Raw genomic sequence first — 20057 nt, forward strand, 5'->3', positions numbered from 1 at the left:
GTGCAGGTGGGGGCTGCGCTGGCAGCATGTGTCCTCCCCGCCGGGCCAAGGGCTCCGCATTCGGCCCGGGGGAGCGGTGCCAGTGAAACCCGACACGGCGGGGCTGTGCCAGGACAGCAGGAGCCCAGGGGCCGGCTTGTCTTGGCCAGGGTGATGGGAGTGAGTGAGAGACACAGCCCCGCCGCTGCCGGCAGCAGCTCACCACAGCCCTCAGACCCAGAGCAGGAGAGGGAGCAGCCTCCAGCCGCTGCCCGCTGGAGCTGAGGTGAAGCAGGAGAGGTGGGAGGGCTCGCAGGGTGGATTTAGGATGGCTCAGCTCTAACGCTGGCTCAGGACAGGCAGCAGGAGCCTGGCACGGGCTCCTTTGCACTGCCGGACCCTGCCGGGCTCCGCCGCCCCGTGCCCTGCCCTGCCCCGCTGCCCGCGCTCCCCGGGGGCTGCCCAGCACCGCCGGCCCCGGCTGAAGTTCAGCCCGGCGTGGTTACACATTGCTCGCCCCGCGGCGTTTAACAGAGCGCGGAGGAAGGGGCTCGCTCCACTCCCCCGGCAGGGCAGCATGAAGCCGGAGCGCTTCCCCGAGGAGAATCGCTTCGGGGAGGGAAGGGTCGCTGGCCAGGGCGGCCTCACACCCGAGAGCCGCCAGAAGAAACGCCGCTGGATTCCGGAAAACTTCTGGGAGGACGTGAGGCAGCTGCTGGTGCTGGCGGGGCCACTGGTAAGAGACTCCCCCCAGCACAACCACCCCTGCTCACCTCCATCCCTAACCTTCGGCTCTCCTCCGTGCTTAGATCCTGATCCAGCTGCTGATCTTCCTGATCCACCTTGTCAGCTCCATATTCTGTGGCCACCTGGGCAAGGTTGAGCTGGCTTCTGTCACGCTGGCCATCGCTGTAAGCATTCCCGGGTCCCTGCCTACTGACACGGGGATGAGATATGGCAGGGGAAAAGGACAGAGGAGGTTTCACACTCCCACTTTTCCTTTCAGCCCCTCTCCCTACCTGAAAGTCTTAAATGCTCACCTTCACTCCTTGCTTTTTTAACTCCCAGGTTATAAATGTCACTGCCATCTCTGTAGGTTACGGTTTGACTTCAGCGTGTGACACCTTGATATCACAGGTGGGTAGGACATGCTGGCTTGTCCTGGGGACACGAGGGGTTTCCAGAATCAGCTGATGGTGCCCAGGCACCACGTGGAGCCCTGGCTGCTCCTGCGAGCTGGGGAAGCTTCTCCGCAGGTAACAATCCCATAACGAGGAGATCCGTGCTTCCCAGGAGCTTTTCGGGGTGGTCAGGGCTGCTCCACACTCTTCAGGGCCCCTTTTCCCCCAGCTGATTTTACTGCTGCCCTCTCCCCCTGCAGACCTATGGCAGCAAGAACCTGCTGCGTGTGGGGGTGATCCTGCAGCGCGCCACCATCATCATCCTCCTCTGCTGCTTCCCCTGCTGCGCCGTCCTCATCAACGTCGAGCAGCTGATGCTGCTCATCCGGCAGGATCCTGACGTCTCCAGGTTGGGTGGTCCCCTCATCCCTCCCTGCTTTGGAGGGGCTGAAGGAGGGTGGCCATGGCCATGCCCCTCCCTGACCCCCTCTCTGTGCCCCCAGGCTGACCCAGCACTACGTGAATGCATTTCTCCCTGCCCTCCCGGTGAGTGCCCGTGGGGACCCTGGGTGCCACCTGCACATGGGGACAGGCTGTCCCCATCCTACAGCTCAGCACATCCAAAATTTCCTTTGCAGGCGGTTTTTGTGTATAACCTGGAGACAAGATACCTGCAGAACCAGGTGGGTCCCAAAGTCCTCACAGCCACCCTGGCTCAGGGCTCCCTTCCACAGTGCATCCAGGATTTCCATGCTCACTGTTCCCAGTGACAAGGAGCCCAGGTGCCCCAAAACAGCTCTGACCCTGTGGCTCACCCCATTCCACAGCCAGCTGTATCCATCCACTTCCCTTCATACTCCCCCACATCAGGGATTCACCTCCATCACACTCATTTTCCAAGCAGATGACATCACTGGAAGTTTGGGTTTTTTTTCTGGGAAAGGCACTGAGAGTGGGGCTGGGGGGACCTTCACACCTCCCTCCCAAAGCCTTTGGGAAGACCCTCTCATCTCCTCCCCTTTGCAGATGATCATGTGGCCCTTGGTGCTGAGCGGGGTCATCGGCAACCTCATCAACGTGGCTGCAAACTACGTCCTCCTCTTCGTGTTCCACCTGGGTGTCATGTGAGTGGATCTGTGTCCCTGGGGGGGCAAAACAGGGCACCTGGCAATGGCCAGGGAACACTGAGCTCCCAGGGGTACAGCAGCATGTCTCTTTCCACCCTGAGGGAGGCATAAGCAGGATGCCAATGACCTTTCTCACTTCCTCTGCAGGGGCTCTGCCTGGGCCAACACCATCGCTCAGTATTCACAAGCCATTTTTTTGTTCCTGTACATCATAGGCAGGAAGCTCCACGTGAACACCTGGGGAGGTAAGGACATCTTACCCTGCTCCCTCTGCTTCCTGCTTACCCAGAATTATCCATAAAACTTCTATCAAGTGCTCTTGATAGAAGAGGAATTCTGCTCATCCTGATGGTGAAATATTAACCCCAGCCCGTGGTGCCCCGGGTACCACAGTGCTGCTTCAGTGGCACTCGTCACGCACCAGCACAGGCAGAGCTGTGTGATCAGCACTAAACATTAATTCTGCAGAAATGAAACTTTCTGCTGAGGCTTTGGAAGGTTCAGCCCCAAAGCTGGATGAGCACAGACATAAGCAGGAGGCAGCTCCAGGAGGGATGGGCTGAGGGTTGGGCTGCTCTGTGGCCCATGGGGAAGCAGCAGAGAGGTTGTAGGTGGACATTGAGCTGCTGGAGATTCTGTGGAGTGCTGGCTCTGAGAACAGGAATGGCACCTCCAGCTGCCCTGGGTGCCGTGCAGGATGTAACACATTGCCAGCCTGGTCATCCATCAAGTGTTCCTCCTCTCAATAGGCTGGTCCAGAGAGTGCCTGCTGGAGTGGGACAGCTTCACCTCCCTGGCCATCCCCAGCATGCTCATGATGTGCATCGAGTGGTGGACCTACGAGATCGGGAGCTTCTTGATAGGTCAGTGGAGAGGGGAGCTGCCAGGACATGGCCAGGCTTGACCCAGAGCAGCACCCACAGCCAGCACTGACCCCCCCTGTCCCACAGGCCTGCTGAGCGTTGTCGAGCTCTCCGTCCAGTCCATCATCTATGAGGTGTCTGTTGTGGCTTTCATGGTAAGGGCTGGGTTATCCCTGCACACCAGGGCTCCGTGGGGGCTGTCCCCAGACAGGCACACAGCAAAAATCTGCTCCAGCAAACCCCCATCTTCCCCTCTGCACTTGAATCTCTCCCTGCTCCTGCCTCTCCCTCCCTTACAGAGATGCTTTAAATCAAATCCTGAACTCCATCCTGCTCTCTGCTGGGTGGGTATCCTCTGTCACTGTGACAGCCCCATTGTCAGACAGATGTGAGCCCTGTGCTTGCAGATCCCCCTGGGGCTGGGCACAGCTGCCAGTGTGCAGGTGGGCAACGCGCTGGGCGCCGGCAACGCCGAGATGGCCAAGAGATCCTCCAACACCTGCCTGGTCTGCACAGGTCAGTCCACAACAGCCTGGAAAGCCTCTTCCTGGCCTCTTTCCTGCCTCTTCTCCCCCTGCTCTCCAGCCAGCTGGGTCTGGGCTCAGCTCTGTGCTCTGTTTTCAGGGGTGTTCTCTGTAATTGTGGGGTCCATTCTAGCTGCCACAAGGAACGTGCTGGGATACGTCTTCACCAAGGACAAGTGAGTGCCCCAGCTCCTGGCCTCAGTGTGGGGAGGTCAGTTCCCAAAAGTGATTCTTGGCTTTCCTCCATCCCCAGGGAAATCATTGACTTGGTGGCATGGATCTTGCCTATCTACATTGTCTTCCACTTGTTTGAAGCCTTGACTGTAAGTCCCAGGGAATGCTGCTGTCTTTCATGGGGAACCTTGGTGCTCAGCAGCAATGTTGTGGAGCAGGCAGTTGAGGGTCCCTCAGGCTGCAGCTGAGCACCAGTGACCCTGCAGAACTCCTGGGACCATCCCTTAGAAAATCTCAAGGGCATAAAAGGATGGTGACCCATAGGACTGGGCAGGGACACAGAAGCAACGGGCAGAGGCAGGGAGCTGAGTCATCTCCTGAGCTGGGCCAAGGTGATGCTCCCTGCCCCAGCCCCTCTCTCTCTCCTGGCAGGGTGCCTGTGGTGGGGTGCTCAGAGGCATCGGGAAGCAGAAATTTGGTGCCATCCTCAACGCCATTGCTTACTACGGAGTGGGCATGCCCCTGGCAGCTGTGCTGCTCTTCGTGGCCAAGATCGGCGTCATGGGTACTGACCCCTGGGCACTGCACCCCCAGACCCCCACGGGCAGCTGCAGCTCCACTGGGGGCTCACCAGCTCACCACAACCCTCCTGCCTGGCTCTGTCCCTCTGCTGACCTGCCCGTGCACCCTGGGGGGGACTGGGATGGCTCCTGCAGCTGCTGGGAGCTTTTACTGGGGAAAAGTAACCCCAAAGCAGGCACCCAGGAGCACCCTGCGTCCCCACTGACTTGGGTGACATTCCCTTTCTGGACCTGCTGCCCTGGGATGCTGGGCTGGCTCTGGCTGATGCTGTGTGCCCTCTGCAGGCCTGTGGATCGGGATGCTCGTCTGTGTCTTCATGCTCTGCACCAGCTTCCTCACCTACATCTCCCGTGTGGACTGGGAGAAGGCAGCCAAGAAGGTAATCCAGGCACCGACAGCACATCCCTGCACTGGGAAGGTCCTCGGTGCCCTGCTGGGATGAGACAGGCTCAATCTAATGTCCAGTGCTCCAGAGCAAAACCCAGCACTCCCATGATATCCCTGAATTCAGCTTCCCCCTGCGCAAGCACTCAGTGGCCTCAAGGTTTCCCCCTGCACCTCTTTTGGGGACACAAAGCTCAGAGCAGATGGAGTGACCCGGGCTACCTCAGCCCTGAGCGTCACCTTGTGCCTCAACAGCTCCAGGGAGGCCCCAAGAGAGGCAGCACAACTTTGCCAGTTGGGAATTCCCAACTAAACCCAGCACATTCCCTCGCCAGGCTCAGCGCCGCGCAGGAGTGACCCCACAGGAGCTGCCGAGCCTGCGCCCCGAAGGCTCCTACAAGGATCTGGATATGGCACCAGCCCCCCAGCCCCACACTTTCCTCCCTGCCAGGGCCGTGCTGGGGTCTGTCGGTACGGCAGGAGCTGGGCACTGCGTGCAGGGGAGGGTTTGGTGCAGGAAGGGTCCCAAAGGGGCAGGAACGAACCCACAAAACGGGGAAGTGTCATGCTGGTGACACCCCCAGCTGCTGGGAGAGCAGTAATTACAAGCATGGCCTCGGGAGGGTGACAGAGGTTGGCAGAGGCACAACCTGTGGGCAGTCCTCACCTGGTCCCACCTCTGGGGGGGGAACCCGGTTGAGATCTCACTGCTCCTAAAGTGCCTTCAGCCCTGTGACAAAACCCTCCTGAGAAACCCCTCAATCCCCCCCAAACCCTGTTCTCCTTGCAGCAGGATTAGAAGTGCAGAGTGACGTTGTGCTCACGAGCATCACCAAGACAGAGGGACCCACGTACCAGCTGGAGCTGCGGCAGCCCGCCTCCTCTCGGGCCCCCCCCGCGGTCACCAAGCAGCTGATCCTCCGCCGTGGGCTGGCTGTGGCCGCGGCCATCACCGCGCTGGCCCTCGGCATCATCGTGAAGCTGACTGTCAGAAGAGACTGACTCGCACTAAGGACTTTGGGGACTCGTTTTTTGGGGTGAAAGCCTTTCCTGAGGGACAGGCGGAGCAGGCACGGAGGAGCAAGAGAGAAGGTTGAGTGCGCGCCTGTCCCGCAGGAGCCCGAGGGCCTCTGTCAGTGTTCAGCAGCATTTGGGCAGGTTTTGGTTAGGAATGGGCCCCGAGGCTGCTCTGAGCTGCCTGACACACACTGAGTGTGTGGGGGACCCTCCCAGCCCACGCTGTCACCACCCACTGGAGCTGAGCTCAGCCCAGCTCCCCCTGCTGCTCCATGACAAATGCCCAATAAAGAATAAACCCAGCTGGAGTGGGACTGGCTCCTTGGGGTGGAGGCTGGGACAGAACAGGGAACATCCACACATGGGTCTTACCCTGCCCCAGGTAGCCTTGGCAGTAAAATAAAGGTTTTATTCAGCAAGGGTCAAGGGCAGCTCTCAGTTACAAGTCTGGAGGTAAAAGACTATCCATAATCATAAACCCCTGAAATTCAGTTACAGGGGAGGTGGCTGTGGCTGCTCTGCCACTCTGGCCAAGGATGTCTGAGACCTGGGACTCCAGTTGCAGCAGTGCCCCTGTCTTTGCCCCAGTAGCCCCAAAAACAGCAGCACAACAGTCCCTGGCACTTCTCAAGTCCTTGGGACAGCATGGCCACAGCTCGGGTGGCTTTTGCCACACCTTGGAAGACCTTTGTACACCTTGGATGGCTAAAGGTGGTTTCCCTGCAAGGAGCATCACCCATTCAGTCATGAGGCCCTTCAAGGATGAGGTGCTGCAGGTTCTTCGAGGCTCCTTTCCCTCTGCTCCGGGGACAACCAGCCTGGACTGTCCCCTGCAGTGAGACCCTCATTTCCCAGGCTTATCGCTGTGATGAGCGGCTTCCTCTGGGGATCAGGTGAGGTGTTACAGAGATAACAGGCTCAGTAACGACTGGCTTTGTTTAGATACCCTTGTGACAAACACTCCCAGGTTCCCAGGAGTTTTTAGAAGAGCTACTGTTTACAAAGCAGGGTGGATGCTTCCTTCCCTCTGCCACTCACTGCTCAGACATGATCCACGGACTAGGTCTGCATAGATTCCTGTTTCAACAGGAGCTGGAGCCTTTGACTTGAGGTGTCTCTGATTTGGTGCATTTTTTTTGTCTTCTACCTCTTCAGTGCATTGGCTGCCTTGGGAGAAATGAAATTGCAGCAAAGAAAAGTTCAGCAGAACTGCAGGGAGCAAGCAGTGGGTCCAAGGGCTGGCTGCCCATCACCCCTCTCAATGGGGGCACAACACCTGGAAAGGCACAGAAACAGGGATGAGTCCTCCAGGGAGGGAGCAGAGCTCAAAGGAATGGGGTTAGGAGGGGCTCAGAGCTGGGAGCACACACCCACAGGGACAGCAGAGACCCAAACTCACCTTTGCCACCACGGCTTTCGCCGCCCCCAGCAGGGCCGAGATGAAGTGTCCCACCCTGCTCCTGTTACACTGCCTCACCAGGAAGAGCTTGGCCAATTGCATCAACTCCTCGCTGCCGGGTGGGTACCTCAATCTGTTCACAACATCCCACTTCAGGTCCTTGACCAGGCAGGCGCGGTGGTGGGAGAAGGTCTGGAAGCTGTGCCTGCCGTGGTAGGCGCCCATCCCGCTGTGCCCTGAGGGACACAGCCAGGCAGCTCACACCAGGGACTGGGACACCTGCGTGTCTCAAACTCACTTTGGCAGCCCTCAGGACACAGGGAAAGCTTGGTCATGCTCCTTTCTCGGGGCAGAGGAGCAAAGAGCAGCTTTTTTAACTTAGCAGCAATCATCGAGGACCTGCTCACTGCCGTGAGCTGCTGCTTGTGTGAACCCACCCTTAAAAAGGTTAATGACGCAATTATCTCTTCCCAGGGCCAGCCTTGCTTTTCCTACAGAATCTGAATCCTCACAGGGGTCAGGGACAGGAGGAGCTGGGCTTAAGATTTCAAGGAGTGGGACATGAGGAGGACACTCAGCAACACCCAAGAGCACAGCCAGGTGAGCTCTGCCACAGGAGCCCGACAGCAGCTGTGGAAACTCAACCAGGCCATGGACAAATTCACCCCACACCCCAGCACAGGAGAACCAGAACTCACTTGTGTACCAGGGGGTTCTCCTCTCTCACTGAGAGGCCTAACAACCAAAACACAAATGAGCCTTTTTATAAAGCAACCCACCCCAGAAAATAACACTAAGGGGCAATGCAGCTGGGAGTTCCTGAATTGCCAAATGGGCAGACAGCTCCTGGGTGGGGCCAGAGGCTGCTGCTGATCGAATGCAGGTGCGTGGGCTGGAGCAGGGACTCACCCACACCGCCGAAGGGCAGCTCTGGGAGCGCGGAGTGCATGATGACATCGTTGGCTGTCATGCCACCGCTGGAGGTCTCTGCTATCACCCGTCTGATCAGCTACCCACAGTGGGAGAGGGCACAGAACAAATCAGGAGGGGACACAACACCGTGTACCACAGCGGGGAGGGTTCGAGGTGCTGCTTCCATCCCCTTTTGTGGGAGGCACGGGCTGTGCCTTGTTCCATGAGAGAGGCCAGTTTACACCACTTAAGCACAGGATCAGCCCAGCTGGAACAGCCACGAAATGAAAAGGCTTCAGCCCAAGGTGCTCCTCAGCCCTCCCACCCAAACTGCCTGGGGCTGTTGTTCCAGGGCAAAGCCCTGACCTGGATTCCTGAGCTGGCACAACAGAGCCAGGAAATGGGGGCAGGAGACAGGGCAGGAAGCAGCACCCACCTGTGTGGGTAGACATGTACAAACCTAGAGCACTTCTACAGGAGATTGGGAGCCTCCAGCAGCTCTGGGGACTCTCATAGACCCCAAATGCTGCAATTTCTATGAATTTCCTTTATGGAAAAGGAACTGACACAGACTCTGCAGAATGCAGTGTCTGGGATCAGGCATGGGCAGGATCCAGCTGTGCAGAGACACTTCCAGGAGGGAGCACAGCCCAGACCCACCTGCTTGTTGTTGGAGAAGACATACAGAGCAAGGGGCTTCTCTCGAAGGTTGATGAACTCAATGGCTTCCTCCACGCTCTTCACAGTCACAATGGGCAGCACTGGCCCAAAGATTTCCTCCTCCATCACCTTTGACTCCGGGGAAACATCCGTGAGGATGGTTGGTGCTGAGGCAAATGGGAGGATGAGAGAACAGCATGAGCAGGACACAGACCTGGCCCATGGTGAAATAAGGCACAGACAAACAGACCCCACAAAGCACCCACCACCACCTCCCTTCCACAGCAGCTGCCAGGAGCACCTATGAAGCGGGAGGCCTCATCACTCTCTCCCCCAAGAGCAATTTTCTGCCCTTCCAGCAAGCCCAGGATCCTCCTGAAGTGACGCTGGTTGATGATCCTTTCATAGTCTGGAGATGACTTCACGTCCTCCCCATAGAATTCCTGACAAAGGGAACAGCAGAAACAAAAGTGCTCAGCACACCTCCCAACAGCCACAGCTCCAGGAAATCACACCTGGGACAATCTCCACAGCACAAGGGACTCTTCCCTCACCTTCAGAGTGGCCTTGATGTTCTCCACCACCTTGCTCTGGATGGATGGGTCACACAGGATGTAGTCTGGGGCGATGCAGGTTTGCCCACAGTTCATGTACTTGCCCCACGTTATCCGCCTGTGGCAAGGGAGAAAGGGACACGCTTGCTCCATGCTCACTCCCTTCCCCAGACATGCTTGCTCCATGCTCACTCCCTTCTCCAGCCCTCAGCCCAGCTGCCAGCACCTGAGCTGGGCCTGCTGGCCCAGAGATGTTCCCCTGCCCTGCTCCTGAGGGCCCACCAAGGCTGCAACAACCTGACCTGCAGGCGACAGCCAGGTCACAGTCCTTGTCGATGTAGCAGGGGCTCTTCCCCCCCAGCTCCAGGGTGACAGGGGTCAGGTGCTTGGCAGCTGCTGCCATCACAATTTTGCCCACGGCAGAGTTGCCAGTGTAGAGGATGTGATCAAATCTCTGGGTCAGCAGGTCAGTTGTCTCAGGAACTCCTCCAGTGACCACAGTATACAGATCCTGCAGGGCAGGGATGTCAGGGTCACCCCAACCCAGCTCATCACTATGACACAGAGAAACAAGGGGACCAACACGGGGCCACACTCACCTTGTCCAGGTACTGTGGGAGCAGCTCAGCCACCAGCCGAGCCGTGTTCTCGCTGACCTCCGACGGCTTCACCACCACAGCATTGCCTGCAGGGCACACACAGCATGGACACTGAGCCCTCAGTCCTCTCCCCACACCCAGCCAGGACCCCAAGGCCCTGCAGGATCCCCACCTGCTGCGATGGCCCCGATCAGGGGCTGCATGACCAGGGCAAAGGGGTAGTTCCAGGCCCCGATGACCAGCACCACACCCAGGGGCTCGTAGTTGATGTAGGCCTCGTCCCTCAGGGTCAGCAGGTCCTTTTTGACAGGCTGAGGGGCTGCCCAGGATGGCAGCTTCTCCATGGTGAGGGCCAGCTCCCCCAGCACGCCCAGGAGCTCTTGGGTGAAGACATTGGGCCCAGTCTGTAATAACAGGGAGTTTTGGGAAGGGATGGAAAAGGCACCCACCTCCCACAGCCACTGTGGCACCCTGGGCAGTCAGGGTCATCCCCTTCCGCAGTGGGGGACATGACAAAAACCATTTGTCACTGTAGAGGCAGGCCTTGGCCTTCCTGCTTTACCCACTGTCCATGCACAGCAAAAGTGAGGGACCCCCTGACAACACAGACCTTGTTCAGATCAGCCTTGAGGGCTCTCATGATCTCCCTCTCCCTCTCCTGCACCATCCTCTCCAGGGCCTTCAGCTGCTGAATCCTGAACTCCAGCGGGCGGCTCCGGCCCGACCTGAAGGCGGCCCTGGCCCGGCCCACGATCTGCTGCATCTTCTCCATGGCTGCTCAGCACTGAGGAGACACCGGCAACCCCCAGCTCACCACAGGGCCATGGAGGGCTGCTCAGCCCTGGGAACACCTCCATGAGTGTCCCACCCCGAGCAAAGCTGGGAGATGTTGTCTTTCTCGTGAGGCGTTCCCACTCTCAAGCTGAGTGCCGAGGGCTCACAGCGCCCAAGCGGCACAGGGCACCTCCAGAGCCATCTGGGGTTTGCTGATTGTTCCTCTTCTGAGGGTGCTTTCTGCCAGCCTCAAACCCACCAGCCACTCCACCCTCTGCTCACAGGGGTGTTCCCAAGGAGCCAAAGCACAGGGATGGCCGTGGCCTGGGTGGGCAGCCAGCTGGGAACACAGCTGTGTGCCCGGAGCCGGCCTGCACCCATAACCCTGAGGCCCTCACCATGTCTTCACAGAAACACTGCAGAGATTTCACCCTGCTTCCCCAGAGCAGCATTTCACTCTTTAGTCAGCACCAGAGATCTGGTCCTGCTTCCCTGCCCAACCAACCAAGACACCAAGATCCCCTTACAACGATTAAATCCCGCCCTTCCCTTCCCAACCCACTGCCACAGCTGCGTGACACAGCCCGAGAAAGCGAGTGACTCATTAAAAAACGAAGGGAAAAAAGCAAGTTACCTTCAGAGAAGCTTCTCTCTCCACCAGCCTCCCGTGGCGAGTGCAAGCAGGCACAAGCCCTTCCCCTGCCATGGCCAGGGGCGATCCCTCCTCCCACGGGAGAGCTGGCCCTGGCCCAGGGCTCTTGCTGGGCATCATGAGATGCCCTTTACCCAACCCTGTCCCGGGCTGGGCAGCCCTGGGTGGCTGCTCCCAGCCAGGGCAGGGACTCAGCCCTGCTGTGGGATGGCAGACACCACGTGCCTTTGCCCACGCCTGGCCCACGTGCCACAGCTGCTGTCGGGACACAGGCTCAGGATCTAAATAACCCCAACCAGGCAGGTGGCAGGCAAACCAGCATGGATCTGAGAGGGGGAAACAGGCCAGCTCCTCTGCTGGCTCGCCCCACTCCCTGCCTGGCTCCAGGAGGGTTTTCAGAGCCCAACAGAGCTCTGGGGGATCCTTGCCAGGGTGCCAGGGACACCTCGTAACACCTGTGTGCCATGCAGTCCAGAGCTGGGACCAGCAGAGCAGGATTCCTCAGGAGACTGCAAGGACTTACCACACTCAGTTTATTATTTAAATTCTCAGTGTTTATTTAGTGGCTTGCAAAATGTGTCATCAAAAAGGCTTAGCACATGGATTTTCACCAGACATGAAGAAATCCCACTTATTGCACAGTAAATATAATTTTCTACTCTATAGTAATTGCATTTAGTAATATTTTTTCAATTTGCTTTAACATTAATAGTTCTAAGGCTCTTTCACCTTCAATACCTTCAGCATCCTTCCCCCAAGCTAGAACAAGCCCCACATAATCCCCCAGTGCAAGATTACAGAATCCTGAAAAGCTCAAACACGAAGGAGCACACACACTCTTCCAGTAATTGTTTTCTCTTGGAGGAACCTGACCAGGAACAGCTTTGTACTGGCTTTGGCTGGGATGAAGTTAATTTTCCTGTTATACACTAAGTTTCTTCATAAAAGGATGGTGCTGTTTTGGGTTTGTGACATTGGGAGTTCTGGTGTTTGTCTGCCCAAGTCACTGCTGGGTGTGATGATGCCCTGCTCTCCTGGGGATGGCTGAACATCTGCCTGATGAGGGGAATTAATGAACAAATTCCTTAATTTGCTTTGATCTGCCTGCAAGCCCAGTTTTCACTTCACCAATTAATCCATTTTTATCTCAACATACAAGTTTCCTCACTTTCTTCCAATTCTCTTCCCCATCCCAGAGGGAAAAAGCAAGTGGCTGTGTGGGGCTGGGCTAATCCGTAAGGTATTTATCATTCCCACTTCTCTGAACAGGCCTGAAAGTTCTTTTGCTCCAGCATGAGCCACTCATCAGCACAACACAGGCAGCACAGCCATCACCTTTGGAATTTTCCAACTGCTAAATAACTGTTGAAGGCACATGATGAAACACAGAACCCAGCAAGCAGCCCCTGACCAGCTGTGGATGATTCTGGATTGCAGAGATGTGAGAATGTTTCACCTCAATTAAATGGCAAGGGGAACCTCACTGGGCTTATTCACAGCCACCACTCTTGGCCAAATGCATCGGGCAGCACAGCCTGTCCCAGGCTTGTCACCAAGAGGGTGGGTGTTCAGACCATCCCCAAAACTGCAGGGAAAACACTCTCAACCCAAGGACTGCTGAAATTTCAGCTCCTGTTGGTCAGTGAAGGAAGGTGAGTGGTTTGGTGCAGGACACTGTGTGTCCCTGGAAGCTCTGCATGGCACGGGGTGGAGGTAGGGACTGGAATTTCTTGCTCTGCAGTCCTCCTTCGGAGAGCTTGTCCCCCCGCTGGTCCCTCTGTTCCAGCATGGCTTTTAAGTAAACAGGAATCTGAGCCTTCTCGTGGTTAGTGCCTCTCTAAGGCTACTCTGTGTGCTCGACAGCTCACTGAAATCACCCAGAACAAAAGAAAAGAATGACTTCCCAGCTTAAGGAAACAGACACAAAGCGAGCACCCAGAGTATGACGAGCACATGGTGCCTTCTCCTCTCTTCATCAGTTAACCACCTGTGAAAGCAAAACAACACCAACGTTCTGTGATCTGCTGAGGATCTGCTGAGACAAAACCAATTCCCACTCTAGAACAGCCTGAAGCAAAGCCCCTTCAGTCAGGGGGTTCCCCAACGTGCAGCTCTCCTGCCCCTCAGCATGCACTGGTTATCTCAGATGCCAGGGAGAACATCGTGCTCTGGCTCAGCCCCACATTCACTCATCTATAAAGCTTTTCCCAATCTCAAACTAGGTCTACACACAGAAGAAAAAGTCTCCTACCTCACTGTGGCAGCCACAGCAGTGCTCTGAAACCTGCTCCTCCTTACCACCCACTGATCCAGCCCAGCCTCTGCACAGCCAGCACAACCAAGAGGGCTTTTCTCTTCAGCACAGACTGGTGGCTCTGAGAAACCCAAATGATTTCAAGATGCCGTGAGATTCCCTCCTCTCATTGCCCTACACAGGGCCTTCCTCCCTGGCTGCTGCCTTGAGACCTGAGCCAGTTCTTGGCTCTTAAATCTCCTCCTGGGTTATGTGAGCAGTTTATTTCCCCTGGGATGCTGAGCTCCTGAGTCTCTCTCCTTGCAGTAGCAATTACACAGACTGAAGGGCAGAGTTCTGATCCACCCTGCCTCCTCCTGTGCCCTCAGGAGCTGCTCCCTTAAGCTCAGCAAACCCCACGGAGCAGTCAGTGAAGGCACATGTAGTGTCTGGTTTGTCAGACATGGACAACCAGCAGTGATCACACTTAGAGATTCAGATCTTGCTCCTCCACCTCAGGAGGCATCCTGAGCCTCCTGCAAACCTCTGCCTCCTGCAGAGAGGAGAGGACATCCCACCCTTCCGCACTACCCAGCTGGAAACAAGGGAGGAAATGGGAATAATTGAGCTGAGGTCAGACTTTGCAGGGGCTGCAATGGGCGAGGAGGAACAAGAGTTTGTCAGAGACCCCGGCTTCGGGACACAGCTTCCCTCCCCGGGGTGCCACGGCACAGACTGCAGCTCTCTGTGCTGTGAGGCAGCTCAAACGCTGCTGAAGGAAGCACTGGAATGGAAGCCACACCTAACCAGTCCAAAACTACCAACCTCTGCCTCTGGAGGGAGCATCCCACAGGTGTCACCTACCAGGGAAGAGCAACAAGGAGTACAGCAGCCTGGAGATCTCTCCGGGGATATTCCTATTCTACAGACAGCTTGCAAGAGTGAGAAGGTAAGAATTTATGGTGGGACAGATAATCATAAATCTCAAGACAGAAAAAGAGGCCAGGCTTTACAAAAGGGCTGCAGTTGCAAGGAACAGATCAGGTAAATTGCACGTGCGCTGCCACAGACAGCAAAGACCCAAAACTCACCTTGATCATCACTGCTGCCACAACCCCCAGCAGGGCCAGGACAAAGAGCCCAATTCGAGCCTTGTTAAACCTCTTCAGCAGGAAGAACTTGGCCCAGTCCACCTTCTTCTGGCTGCCAGGTGGGTACCGCACTTTGTTGGTGCTCTCCATCTTCAGGTCCTTGATCAGGCAGGCGCGGCGGTGCGAGAAGGTCTCGAAGCTGTGCTTGCCGTGGTAGGCGCCCATCCCACTGTGCCCTGAGGGACACAGCCAGGCAGGGCACTCCTCAGCCTCAGCCAGCCTCAACTCTGCCCACTTGAGGACAACTGAGCCTTCCCCTGCAGCACTTCTCATCTGTACTCCAACCCTCTTCTTCCTCACCTCATTTACACCAGTCACTCTGATTGCAGCTAATGGTTTTAATGCACCTTCCCAAGGAGGCTGCACTAAGTGCTTCAGTCTTTCCAAAAATACACCCAAAGGTTTTTCCCTCCTGGCCCCCATCCTAATGGACTCCCAAAACTTATAATTATTATCCTGCTGCACAGAGACTCTTGAGCTGTAGGAGGCACAGGGATACCCAGACACAAACCATGAGTTGTTGTTCCCTGGGACACACTGTGTATTAAGTCCCAACTTTCAAGGAGTTCCAGTAACTTACCAACACCACCAAAAGGCAAAGTTGAGAGGAAGAAATGCATAATGACATCATTTCCAGTCACACCACCACTGGAGGTTTCAGAAATTACTCTCTTGATTAACTAGAAAAAGAAAAAAAAAACAAACCAAAAGATTAAAAAGGCTCAAAGAAGAGACCAGATCATGTAACTGAGCATACTGGGATGGGAGCTACATTTCAGCAATGTTCATCTCCTCTGGCACAGCCCAGACCCACCTGCTTGTTGTTGGAGAAGACATACAGAGCAAGGGGCTTCTCCCGACCGTTGATGAACTCAATGGCTTCCTCCACGCTCTTCACAGTCACAATGGGCAGCACTGGCCCAAAGATTTCCTCCTCCATCACCTTTGACTCCGGGGAAACATCCGTGAGGATGGTTGGTGCTGAGGCAAATGGGAGGATGAGAGAACAGCATGAGCAGGACACAGACCTGGCCCATGGTGAAATAAGGCACAGACAGACAGACCCCACAAAGCACCCACCACCACCTCCCTTCCACAGCAGCTGCCAGGAGCACCTATGAAGCAGGAGGCCTCATCAGTCTCTCCCCCATGGGCAATTTTCTGCCCTTCCAGCAGGCTCTTGACCCTTTTGAAGTGACGCTGGTTGATGATCCTTTCATAGTCTGGAGATGACTTCACGTCCTCCCCATAGAATTCCTGACAAAGGGAACAGCAGAAACAAAAGTGCTCAGCACACCTCCCAACAGCCACAGCTCCAGGAAATCACAGCTGGGACAATCTCCACAGCACAAGGGACTCCTCCCTCACCTTCAGAGTGGCCTTGATGTTCTCCACCACCTTGCTCTGGATGGATGGGTCACACAGGATGTAGTCTGGGGCGATGCAGGTTTGCCCACAGTTCATGTACTTGCCCCATGTTATCCGCCTGTGGCAAGGGAGAAAGGGACACGCTTGCTCCATGCTCACTCCCTTCCCCAGACATGCTTGCTCCATGCTCACTCCCTTCCCCAGCCCTCAGCCCAGCTGCCAGCACCTGAGCTGGGCATGCTGGCCCAGAGATGTTCCCCTGCCCTGCTCCTGAGGGCCCATCAAGGCTGCAACAACCTGACCTGCAGGCGACAGCCAGGTCACAGTCCTTGTCGATGTAGCAGGGGCTCTTCCCCCCCAGCTCCAGGGTGACAGGGGTCAGGTGCTTGGCAGCTGCTGCCATCACAATTTTGCCCACTGCAGTGTTGCCAGTGTAGAGGATGTGATCAAATCTCTGGGTCAGCAGGTCAGTTGTCTCAGGAACTCCTCCAGTGACCACAGGGTACAGCTCCTGCAGGGCAAACAAGAGCCCGAGAGTTACCTTGATTCAAAGCATTTACACCAAGGCAGCAGCTCTGCATATGGCAGAGGGCAGACGTATTGTGGCCTACTTCATGACAGGGATAAAATATAGTGGTATCAGAGATATCATCTGCTCCTTCCCCTGAAATGAAGATTCACTTCCCACTTTGTGCCATGTGAACTAAAAGAAATGAAGGCTGAGGCCAGGGCTAAGTCTGGCTGTGGAGCTGCTCCCACACAGGAAGAATCAGGGCACATATGACTGCCAGGCTCTCCCAAGGGCTGCCTCCTTCACCTGCTCCTGCCTCCCACCTCGAGAAGGCGCTAACACCCTGGAGGAAACTCCACAGGGCCCTGTGCAGTGACAGCAACAGCCTATCTCTGTGACACAGTGCAAGGGATGACAGAACTGCCAGGCAAGAGGAGGAGGAACAACACCTCCTCCTGCAGTTCAGCAGGACATGAAAACCCAGGCCATGTTGCCATGGAACACACGGTGCCCAATTCTCAGGAAGAGCCAGCAAAGGGTATCCCTAGCACAGCTCCAAAAGAGCAGCTCCTGCAGTGAGAAGTACATACACACCTCTCCATTTGGTCATGGGTGTCAAAAAGGCTGTCACACTGCAGCAGCGTTATGTAAGCTCATAGACAAACACAGGGAGAATTTCTCAATGTACCTTTGGACTCTAACACTAACTCAACCCTTCCTGGGCCTCCTGCTTATCCTCCTTTGAAGGGAGCAGGCAATGGATTTGGTTCGAACCTGCAGGAGCCCTTTAGAGCAGGACAGATCCAGACAGTCATGTCAGGCACACTCACCTTGTCCAGGTACTGTGGGAGCAGCTCAGCCACCAGCCGAGCCGTGTTCTCGCTGACCTCCGACGGCTTCACCACCACAGCATTGCCTGCAGGGCACACACAGCACGGACACTGAGCCCTCAATCCTCTCCCCACACCCAGCCAGGACCTCAAGGTTGTTCTGGATCCCCACCTGCTGCGATGGCCCCGATCAGGGGCTGCATGACCAGCACAAAGGGGTAGTTCCAGGCGCCGATGACCAGCACCACGCCCAGGGGCTCGTAGCCGATGTAGGCCTCGTCCCTCATGGTCAGCAGGTTCTTCTTCACGGGCTGAGGGGCTGCCCAGGATGGCAGCTTCTCCATGGTGAGGGCCAGCTCCCCCAGCACGCCCAGAATTTCATGGCTGTAGGCGTTGTACCCACACTGAAACAAGAGGGAGTTTGGGGAAGGGATGGAAAAGGCACCCACCTCCCACAGCCACCATCTCAGCCCTGCTGCTTCCAAGTGTCTGTCACTGGCAGTGACAAAGGATCCCTGGCCAAAGATGGGTGTGTGAGGCAGAACCCAAAACCTGACTGCCTTTGCAGTCCTGCCTTAGACCAACTCCTCCTCAGGAATGGTGGCAGCAGACCTTCGCAGGCCACAGTGGGACAAGGCCAGGGGGGACAAGGCCAAAAGCTATTTATCACACCAAAGGCAGCCCCTGGCCTTCCCACTTTCCCTTCAGGGCTGACCACTGTCCGTGCACAGCTGACAGGACAAACTCCCAGACCCAGACCTTGTTCAGATCGGCCTTGAGGGCTGCCAGGATCTCCTTCTCCTTCTCCTGCACCATCCTCTGCAGGGCCTTCAGCTGCTGAATCCTGAACTCCAGCGGGCGGCTCCGGCCCGACCTGAAGGCGGCCCTGGCCCGGCCCACGATCTGCTGCATCTTCTCCATGGCTGCTCAGCACTGAGGAGACACCGGCGACCCCCAGCTCACCACAGGGCCACGGAGGCGGCAGAGCCCGGCTTGTCCCCAGGAGCACCGGCCGCGCTCCCACCCTCCAGCCGCTCCCCCCGCCCCATCTCCAGGCAGCGATCCCGCCGCCGCCCGTCCCCAATTCCGCCGCATCTCTCTGAAGCCTTACGTAACTCCCGAGTTAGAAAAGTTTGAGAAGCAGCGCAGGGCGTTGGTGGCAGCGTGGGGATGTCACCGAGGAAGCCGGGGGCTGCTCCCGGCGGGGCGGAGCGCGCCGCGGTACCGAACGACACCCGGCGAGGACACGGCGGGATGGGGACCCCCCCAGCCCCCGAGGAACCGCGGGGACCCCCGAGCGACACCGGCGCTGAGGCGACAGCCGTGGCGGAGGCTGCGGCACGGCGGCTGCGAGCCGCTGGTTCTCCCCCCGGCCGGTGCCCTCCGCCCCGGGCAGGACCCTCCGCCCCCGCGGCCCCGCCGCCCACCGGGGTCGCCGCCGCGGCCGCCGCTTCCTCTTTCCGCTCACATGACGGAAGCGGAACGGGCGAGGCCGCGGGGCAGCCGCTGCCCCTCCCTGCCCGGTGGTCCCGGTGGGAGAGAGGAGGAGGAAGAGGAAGAGGAGGAGGAAGCGGAGCGGGGTGAAGGATGCGTCCCCGCGGTACCGCCGCTACCTTGGCCGCCGCGCTCGGGGATGCTCCTGCCGCAGTCCTCCGTGGGCTCCGCGGGTGGAAGCGGCTCTGCACTGCCGGGCCGGTTGTGAAACGCTGCCGGGGCGTGGGGCTGCCCTGGGGGCGGAGGGCAGAGTCCCTGCGGAGCCTTATCGGGGCAGGGAGCGGGGAAAGAACGGGGCAGCGGATAGCTCTGCCCTGCCACGGAGGGGCAGCGAAGCCGGGCAGGTGCTGCTTTGGAGCCCGGCAGGACGGTCCGATTAACCTTGATACAGTCGTGGCGTGGGAAGCCAGCCAGAAGAAACGCGGAGAAAGGAGCTCGGGCAAGGTTGGGCACATTCCGGTTAAAAATAGACCTGCCACAACTTGTTCTAGGAAAAGCAGGGTGATTATTTGAAAATTGTATGCAGGTTGTTACATGCTGCCTCTCGTGACTCGATTTACCCAGCGCCTTTACTGCTAAAACTCCTCGGCTGCAGCTGTACCCCACCAAATCCATGCCTTCTGCACCTCCTTGGCACACAGGGCTGGCCCCTGGGTGCTCCTGCCCAGGTGGTGAGGCCTCCTAGCATAGAGTATCCCTTCTGCAAAGTTTAATCCCATTTTCCCACATCAACACGGCCCTCCAAAGCTGGGAGTGCCTTTTGGCTTCAGATTGTGCAGAACCACAATTCCCCCCTAACACCAAGCTTGGCTTCTGTGGTCAGTTGGCTTCACTAACATGTCCTGGGCTGTGGCTCAGCAGGAACATTTCACAAGCTGCAGCACAAATCTCAGCAGTAAACACCCTGCTGTGGAGAAGAATGACATGAGCAACTGCTAAAACTTGTGTGCAGGAGGCAACATGAGAAGGAAAAACAGGCTGGGCTTAACAGGGCCCTTCCAGGTGGTGGTGTAAGGAGAAAAGCTGGGTTTGCATTGAAAAAAAAAAGGTAGAAGCAGGAATGTTCCTCACAGGACCGTTGCCTGATGGAGATGCTCCCCGTTATCCTGTCAGCATGCTTGCAGGCACAGAAGGTTGGAGCTCTGTGCA

The 20057-nt window shown here is 57.1% G+C and overlaps 3 protein-coding genes across 7 annotated transcripts; 1 reads left to right on the forward strand and 2 right to left on the reverse strand.

Moving 5' to 3' along the window:
* Positions 1-556: 556 nt before the first annotated feature.
* Positions 557-5756, forward strand: LOC311161574 (multidrug and toxin extrusion protein 1-like; the record flags this gene model as incomplete). The annotated part of the gene is made up of 17 exons (XM_084219250.1): positions 557-715; positions 789-890; positions 1048-1116; positions 1361-1509; positions 1604-1646; positions 1739-1783; positions 2127-2224; positions 2375-2472; positions 2977-3090; positions 3178-3245; positions 3498-3606; positions 3715-3790; positions 3868-3937; positions 4221-4353; positions 4655-4749; positions 5090-5225; positions 5545-5756. The coding sequence occupies 17 exons, from the start codon at positions 557-559 to the stop codon at positions 5754-5756; spliced, it is 1776 nt and encodes a 591-aa protein (XP_084075376.1).
* Positions 5757-7029: 1273 nt separating this feature from the next.
* On the reverse strand, positions 7030-11441 carry LOC311161575 (aldehyde dehydrogenase family 3 member A2-like; the record flags this gene model as incomplete). Its single annotated transcript, XM_084219251.1, is given in 12 exon segments — positions 7030-7047; positions 7171-7406; positions 8080-8179; positions 8743-8909; positions 9044-9185; positions 9297-9414; positions 9599-9807; positions 9896-9981; positions 10068-10299; positions 10506-10673; positions 10677-10679; positions 11304-11441. Coding segments are annotated over 12 exon segments (1617 nt in total).
* Positions 11442-11866: 425 nt separating this feature from the next.
* Positions 11867-19119, reverse strand: LOC311161382 (aldehyde dehydrogenase family 3 member A2-like). 5 transcript variants are annotated; one of them, XM_084218901.1, is made up of 12 exons: positions 19028-19119; positions 18174-18347; positions 17587-17818; positions 17415-17500; positions 16376-16584; positions 16074-16191; positions 15821-15962; positions 15520-15686; positions 15286-15385; positions 14646-14881; positions 13573-13696; positions 11867-13308 (listed from the first exon to the last, which is right to left on the reverse strand). In XM_084218901.1, the coding sequence occupies exons 2-11, from the start codon at positions 18333-18335 to the stop codon at positions 13616-13618; spliced, it is 1533 nt and encodes a 510-aa protein (XP_084075027.1). In that variant the 5' UTR covers positions 18336-18347; positions 19028-19119; the 3' UTR covers positions 11867-13308; positions 13573-13615. The 5 variants fall into 5 exon arrangements, with proteins under 5 accessions (XP_084075027.1, XP_084075026.1, XP_084075025.1 ...); XM_084218900.1 differs by lacking the exon at positions 19028-19119 and adding an exon at positions 18842-18879; XM_084218899.1 differs by lacking the exon at positions 19028-19119 and adding an exon at positions 18526-18832.
* Positions 19120-20057: the final 938 nt, after the last annotated feature.

Source organism: Fringilla coelebs (assembly GCF_963513975.1).
Source record: "Fringilla coelebs genome assembly, chromosome: 20".
In the NCBI taxonomy this organism is placed as follows: Eukaryota; Metazoa; Chordata; class Aves; order Passeriformes; family Fringillidae; genus Fringilla; species Fringilla coelebs.

What these genes read in the sequence shown, in the direction of transcription:
- LOC311161382 (XM_084218901.1), bottom strand. Translation starts at nt 18,335, where the DNA reads ATGGAGAAGATGCAGCAGATCGTGGGCCGGGCCAGGGCCGCCTTCAGG. An exon ending in TCAAGGCCGATCTGAACAAG is followed by an intron (nt 17,819 to 18,173) that starts GTCTGGGTCTGG and finishes CTCTTGTTTCAG; the next exon opens with TGTGGGTACAACGCCTACAG. An exon ending in TTTGCCTTTTGGTGGTGTTG is followed by an intron (nt 14,882 to 15,285) that starts GTAAGTTACTGG and finishes TGTGTCCCTCAG; the next exon opens with GGCACAGTGGGATGGGCGCC.